General features: G+C 42.4%; 2 protein-coding genes across 2 annotated transcripts in view; both read left to right on the top strand.

Moving 5' to 3' along the window:
* The window catches only part of LOC141207902 (uncharacterized), a 999,716-nt gene that overhangs the window by 27,939 nt on the left and 964,055 nt on the right, over positions 1–7,722 (top strand). The window lies entirely within an intron of this gene.
* LOC141207921 (posterior protein-like) lies at positions 554–5,834 on the top strand. The gene has a single exon (XM_073664488.1). It carries the CDS (start codon positions 2,638–2,640, stop codon positions 4,282–4,284), a length of 1,647 nt encoding a protein of 548 aa, XP_073520589.1. The 5' UTR covers positions 554–2,637; the 3' UTR covers positions 4,285–5,834.

Genomic DNA, 7,722 nt, shown 5'->3' with positions numbered 1-7,722 from the left:
TCGACTCCGTGAACCAGGGAGGGACCGGGCAGGTGAACCAGGTGCCACTCTAGGACCGACCTTGTGTGATAGCAGGTGACTTCCATGGGTCAGATGACAGGAGCTGACCGGTACAGCGGATGAGCACGGCAGGAAGGCTGGCGGGTGATCCGGGTAGATAAGCAGGCAGGTATGGCTGATAGCCAGACAGGTGCTCCGGGTAGGCAAGCAGGCGGGTGCAGCAGATAGCCAGACAGGTGCTTGGGGCAGGCAAGCTGGCGGGCAACGCAGGTAACTGGCAGGTGCTCCAGGTAGATAGATTGGAGGGCATGTCAGGTAACTGGCAGGTGCTCCAGGTAGGCAGGCTGGCGGGCACAGCAGGTAACTGGCAGGTGCTCCAGATAAGCAGACTGGCGGGCACGGCTGATAGACTGGCAGGCAGGATTGTTAGACAGACTGGCAGGCAAGACTGACGCAGCGGGACCTGAGGGCTGAAGAAAGTGTTAGCACACAAAACAACAACCTTGCACAGGCACCTTCATTTTGGAGGAGGTGCCTTATAAAGGGGAAGTCCTCCGGGGACTCTTTAGGATGGCGCCCGGCCCCTTTAAGAGGAAGGAAGCGCGCGCGCACCCTAAGTACTGTGCCCGGGAAGCTGCGCGCGGTGCGCGCCACAGCAGCAGCAGGAGGGCGCCGGACCGGGACCACGACAGTGAGGGGAGCGCCGTCTCTGCCCGGCAGGAGGCAGAGACGCCAATGCTACAATGGGGTTCATTTTATCAGCTGAAGGGTTTAAGATGGATCCTTGAAAAGTTTTTTCTTCATTATGGTTTCCATCCCCATTTTGGTGGATTTTCAAAGATAAGTTCTGAATGTACTGAGGTGGAGGACGCCAAAGAGAAACATGGGGATGTTACATGGGTTGAAAAAAAAAACCTAGGTCCATCAAGTTCAACCCTTCTCCACCAATTATACATTTTTTGTCACTAAATTATCTATAACCCACAATGTTATATGTACTGAGGAAATTATCCAGCCCTTTTTTAAAATTTGTTAGTGTTTGCCATTACTACCTCTTGTGGTAGAGCCTTCCACAGTCTGACTGCTCTAACTGTAAAGAACCCTTTCCTGTTTGCCGGAATGGCCATTCTTCCACCAGTAATAAGTGCCCCCTAGTCCTTAGTATGGTCTATGGATGGAATAAGTCAGCTATTGATAGTCACCATCGTGCTCTCTAGAAACCCCAGAGCATCACCTAAGAATAAAAGTAAATCATAAGCATACAATGCCGCCTTCTCTTCCTTGGTCCCATATTTAAATCTCAGAGGTTTTACTAATTATTGCCACAAGAAGTTCAATTGCTATTTGTCAGGGAGATATTGGTATCAGGAAAATATTCTTCCATATTTCCCTGACATGGATATTGACCATTTCTCCCTTTTGTCAGTACAAAGCTGCCTCCATAAAAATCTTAGCACAAAGCCCCAATTAACACAGTCATGAGTAAGGCCTTAAACCAACTGCTGTCAGCCAAGAAGTGTTACAAGCTACTTAGAATGCGAGCCTCTTGTACCTGGATGACGCAGGGGGTGATTAAAACGCAGGATTGCCATAATTTGCGTGTAACTGGGAAAGCTTGTTTCCCGAGCTTCAAACAGAAATCTATAGACACTTCGACTTCCAAAACGAAGTATGAAATATTGTAAGTTTCATACTTCCGACAATAATGGGACCTATATTTTTAGTGGCAGGGACAGCCGAGAAACGTATACATAATTTTTCATTATTGTAAGCAAGATCAGGGAGCTGTAGCGCGAAAACACCAGAATAACAGACTGCAGCTATGCAATGTGTGGTCTCTAAATGCAGGTAAAATCATAACAGAAAAAATGGCATAGTTTGCAAGCTTCTGCGATCAACGAGCAATGAGTTATCGCAGACGTTAGCATTTTTAATAAAAATGTGCAGGCTGGAGACCAGCCCACATGATGTCACCACAAGGGGTGTGTAGACAGATCTCCACTTAGGTATAAGAGAACCCATGGAAAATACATAACCACTCATTTCCAGGGGGGTATAAGGATTATAAGCAACGGGTCTCGTTCGATAACGCTCAAATCAAACTGAGGAGCCACTCCTCCACCTATATTGAATCGTTTCAGCGATCGTATAGTAAGTTATCTTTTTTTATCCTGTTTATTTTATGTAACTGCTTATGTATTTTAATGTCTCCTAGGTTCAGGCCTGTTTGTCTTATTTGTTTAGTGGATTGTTTGTTGAATTGTTGCCGGTAAAGTTAGGGTAGCACCCTGTTGATTGAAGTTCTCATAAGATCTAAAGGGTAAAACCAGACATCTCTGAGAAGAAAGTGAGGTAGAGGTTAAAAGTCTAAATCTCATGTTAAGGGGAAGTAGCCTTATGCTTCAATAGGAGATCACTCTTGGCCTGGATCTTGGATCTGTAGTTGATCAAGTGCATGAGACAAGACTGTGGCAGTGATTGCCTGAGGGAAAAGATTATATTCAATCTGTGTCCCTGTTTTAGTGAAGTGATATTCACTGGTTTCTGTATTGTGTTTCGTTAATTTGTAATTTTTGTTTGGAAAGCTGATTTGTTTATTTTTGTTGTCTTCTGTGAAAATAGTTGGAAGTAATTAACATGGAAATAGTCAGTAAATTTATTGAAAAATATGCCTCTGCTCAGTTCAGTACTTGTGCAGATGATGCATTGACACATCAGTTTAATGACCTTATGAAACAATGTGAAGGGCAGAATGATAACAAAAGTAAATTGTCGAAAAAGAAAGCAAAGAAAGAGAAGTTAGCAAATGTTTTGTGTATGTTGTTGAAAATGAAAGGAATTGCAGAACAAAAGGAATTGCACTGGTATTCAGAGAAAGCTCAATTAAGAGGTGAAGTGGACAAAATTGAACAGGAAGTCAGTCTGGCTATTGCTAGTGCTGAAGATCATAATTGTGAGTGTGAAGATCTAAGGGATGAGGTAGACAATATGAATTACCAAAATTGTGAATTAGAAGATAAGCTGGAGGAGTATAAGGAGAGATGTAAACTTAGGGAACAGCGTATTGCTTTGCTAGAAGGAAAAGAAGCGAAGTATAATGATGATATGACAATACTTAGGAACCAGTTGTATGATGCTAATGTAAAATTGGAGCTAAAAGAACATTGCATTATGTCCTTGAAATCACAAGAATGTACTAGAGTGAATAACCATAGTTATTGTAATCAAATGTGCAAGTCTGCTGATCAGGAGGAAAGAGATTGGAAAAGAGGGGAGGAGCAGCCTGTGTGCACGGCTGATAACCCTGAGTATAACCCAGATCATAGTTCCTCTCTCTTTACTCCTGAGTCAGGAGGGAGCAGACAAAGGAGAGACAATTTGCTTAGTAACAGCAGTAATTTAGTCCAATCCACAACACTCTCCATACAGGATAAGACAAATCTATGCCAGATATTAGGGAAGTTTGATACAAGTGCCTCAGCCATTAGTCTTTCCAATAAGTTAGAGGCAGTAGTGACACAATACAGTCTGGGTAATAGAGCTGCATGTGCCTTACTTCGGGTATGGCTCCCATCTCAACTTTGTGAAAAACTGCAGCCCCCTGTAGGAGCTCACAAAGGATTATCTGCAGATCTTGAATGTAATTGGGGAAATGCTAGTGACAGAGTGGAGGAATTAAAGAGAGTTATGGGGGGACGAGATATGAGAGGTACTAATGCCTTAGAAAATGCAAAATTAAATAGAGGAGATGATCCTATTATTTTTTGCAGTGAATGTTTGACATTATATCGTTCTACCTATAACTGCCCTGACATGTCTCCTGATGATAGCCGTTTTCTATATTCAATGGCTAACAACTGCACCTTTGTTGATTATCCAACAAAGGTTGCCTTGAGGAACGCAAATTCCTATCAAGCCTTTGTAAATATATTAAAGGATTGGATTCAGGATACAAGTCATGACAACAAGCCCCAAAAGAGGATATCAGAGGTAGTCAAAAATGAAGGCAAAGTAAGATTTATTGGAAAATGTTATAAATGTGGTTACACAGGTCACACTATGAAAGAATGTAGAAGTAGTAAAAGAGTTATCAATAATAGACCTTTTAATAATAGGAAGCAAAGACAAGAACCAAATACTGCAAGGAATGGAGAGCATAGTCTTCCTGAAGTTACATTATATGGCCCACTTCTGGATGAACTGAGGAAGATTGGGAAGGCAATGGCAGAAAAGCCAGAGGAATTAAAGACCCCACCTTCAACAAATCCTTATGTAAAACAATAGGGATGTCACGCCCCAGTGTTGTCCCTAGTGAGTCAGCTTAGCAGGGACAAGGGCGGGAGACCCCTTATTCAGGGTACGGTAGGGGGCCATCGTACAAACATTTTACTGGATACAGGGGCTGCTGTCAGTTTGACTAATCTGGATTTGATTAAAGACCCTGGTGGTAAACACATTTTTCTGAGAGGATTTGGAGGACAGTTAGTATCTTCAGAACAATCTTTACCAGTGACAATAAACCTGGGAAATCTATGTGTTGAGTATGGCTTATATCTTTCACCAACACATGAAGGTACCATTATTGGGTCAGATATTATGAAGGAATATGGACTTATTCTTGATTTATGCAACTGGATGTTGTGGAGAGGATCACGGTATAAAGGCTATTTAAAAATGGTAACTGACAATTATGGTATTGATTCCATCAAAGGTGCTCAATCTTTAGATCCAGCCATGATATTGAGAACAGATGATGAAATATTGGCCGACATCTTGTGGCAACATAACAATGTGTGGGCAAATTCAAAAACCCAATGTGGCAAGGTGTCCAACATGGTAGTAATGGTAGAGGGTCCTGATCCCCCACCCCAAAGACAGTATAAAATACCACCAGAGTCAGTCCCCTACATTAAGAGAATACTGGATGATTTGCTGATTCAAAATGTCATCAGGGAATGCCAATCCACTAATAATGCACCCCTATGGCCAGTTAAGAAACCAAATGGTTGGCGTCCGACATTGGACTACAGAGCTTTAAATAAGTGTACCCCTCCTGTCACTAATGTGGTTGCCAAAATGCCTGACATGATGACAGCACTCAAACCCTCCTCCACTGTGTATTAATCAATAGACATCTCAAATGGATATTTCTCCATTCCTTTACACCCTGACTGTCAATACAAATTTGCATTTACATTTCAAGGGAAACAGTTAACATTTTGTCGGTTACCACAAAGATTCAGGTCCAGTTCTACTTACTTTCATAAGTGCATGGTTGAAATTTTGTCATCTTTTTCAGAACCTGATTGCATTGTACAGTATGTAGATGACGTTCTGCTCCAAACTGACACAAAAGATCAGCACTACACATTGTTGAATGAGCTGTTAACACTCCTTGAGAAGGCAGGCCTCAAACTTAATCCTAACAAAGCCCAGCTGATGAGAGATTCTGTGTCATTTTTGGGAGTAATAGTTTCAAAAGGGGGGAGAATTCCTGACCCCAACAAATGTGAAACTATTAGGAAGTTGCCTAGGCCAAACACAAAAACAGGAATGAGACAGTTCTTGGGACTTGTCGGATTTTCCAGAGATGTCATAGAGGGATTTGCTGAGAAAGCAAAACCCCTCTATGAACTCCTAAAAGGTGATCAGGGAGAAGCTGACCCACTGGAATGGATGGAAGAGCATGAAGGAGCTTTTGTCAGGTTTAAAATCAGCCTCACTCAAGCACCTGCTCTGAGCAATCCAAACCCAGATCTACCTTTTGCATTACAGGTTCATGCCTCTGTGATAGCAATTACGGCTGTATTGCTGCAGGAGAGGCAAGGAAAATGGGTCCCAGTCGGATACCTATCAAGGTTGTTAAGTCCTGTGGAAATAGGATTTGATGATTGTGTTAGGAATCTGTTGGCAGTGCATTGGGCAATACTATCCACAGAGTACATAGTAGGATTTTCTAAAATCATACTCCAAACACCCCACACTCCTATCAAAATGCTCTTGGAGCGAACACTCAGTGGTGTATCTTCTCAAAGGGTAGCAAGATGGCTTGTACATTTAACACCTAGGAACATCACAGTGACTCACGATACTAACTACATCCTGCCACAGTTGATGCAATACAAAGGGGAAAAACATGACTGCGGGGAGTTACACATGACCAAGACACAGGAAGTGTTTAGGTTAATGACAGGAAAAGAAGATCTAAAAATTTGGGTGGATGGAACAAGGTATTGGGAAGAGGGACAATTTTACACAGGTTATGCCCTGTGGTGTCCTCAAGCAAATTAACAAATTCTCATTAAATGCCCAAGGAAATTCTCAGCGCAAAGAGCTGAACTGGAAGCTGTGAGGGAAGCAATTTTGCATTTCAGTACAGGGCCTATCACAATTTTCTCTGATAGTGCATATGTCACAAGATCACTTACTGAGTACATGCCTTTATGGCACACAAGAGGATTCAGTGATGCATCAGGTAAGACACTAGTACATGGTTCAGTTTTGAAAAACATTTGGGAAAGGACTAGTGCAGAACCACGAAGAGTGGCAATAATAAAGGTGAAGGCACATCAAAAGGGCAGTGACGAAATTACAGTTGGTAATAACAAGGTAGATGAATTAGCCAAAGAGGTAGCAATGATAGGAGAAAAGTGGACTTCCTATGATGTAGAGGGAAAGCAAGCCTGGGAAGAACAAGATTTTGAGGACAAGGACAAAGATGAGGTTGAATTAGAGTGTTTACCTGTTGTTAAAACACCTACATCTTGTTTGGCAGCAGAGCAGGATAAAGACCCAGTTTTAAATCAAATAAAATGCAAAATTAAGGAAAAATCATCAGATAAGCCCCAAAAATATATCCTGCAAGATGAGCTATTGCTGAGAGAGACTTCAGAAGGCCCTAAATTTGTAGTGCCATCTCAGTACCAAAAGGATATTGCTAAAGAAAACCATAGATTGACAGGACACATGGGGGTTGACAACACTTTAAAGTTTATTCAAACCAAGTACTGGTGGGAGAACATGAAAACTAGTATTACAGAAATTTATCCAAGAATGTTTAATCTGTGCCCAAATGAACCGTAGGCCAAGGGGACAAAAACCTGTGCTTTCCAGGGTGCCTTTGGCTGAGGGGCCATGGGAGAGATTACAAATTGACTTTGTTGGTCCCTTGCCAAGTGCTCCAGGAGGTTATCGGTACCTGCTAGTGATAGTTGATGTTTTTTCCAAATGGGTGGAAGCTTTGCCCATAAGGAAGGACACTGCTACCGCAACAGCAACTGCATTATAGAGGGAAGTTTTCTCAAGATGGGGATTCCCAAAAGTCATTGAATCAGACAGAGGTACACATTTCACCGGCAAAATCATGACTAATATGTGTGAAATGTTGAATGTAGAACAGAAGTTTCATGTCTCATATCATCCGCAATCATCTGGGATGGTAGAAAGAATGAATCGGACTTTAAAAGAGAGATTAAAGAAAATGGTGTTGCAATCCGGAAATAGTTGGCTGTGTTACTGTCATGGTTGTGTCGCCACGAAGATCGTCACGATTGCACAGCCTGACTTCTCGCAGCTGAGTTTTTGGTGTTTTGTGCTTTTCGGCAGTGAGGGAGTTAACTCTCTCTCTCTGTGCTAGACAAGGTCCAGCCTCGCCCAGCTGCAATCAATGCTGCAGTAGTGAGATTCCTTCATATGTCTGCTGATCTGTTAGGGAAGTTGTCG

This window comes from Phyllobates terribilis, unplaced genomic scaffold (genome assembly GCF_046119375.1).
Source record: "Phyllobates terribilis strain yellow unplaced genomic scaffold, ASM4611937v1 Scaffold_167__1_contigs__length_4167997, whole genome shotgun sequence".
Taxonomy (NCBI): Eukaryota; Metazoa; Chordata; class Amphibia; order Anura; family Dendrobatidae; genus Phyllobates; species Phyllobates terribilis.
The sequence above is the reverse complement of the archived record's forward strand: the minus strand, read 5'-3'. Positions and strand labels throughout refer to the sequence as shown.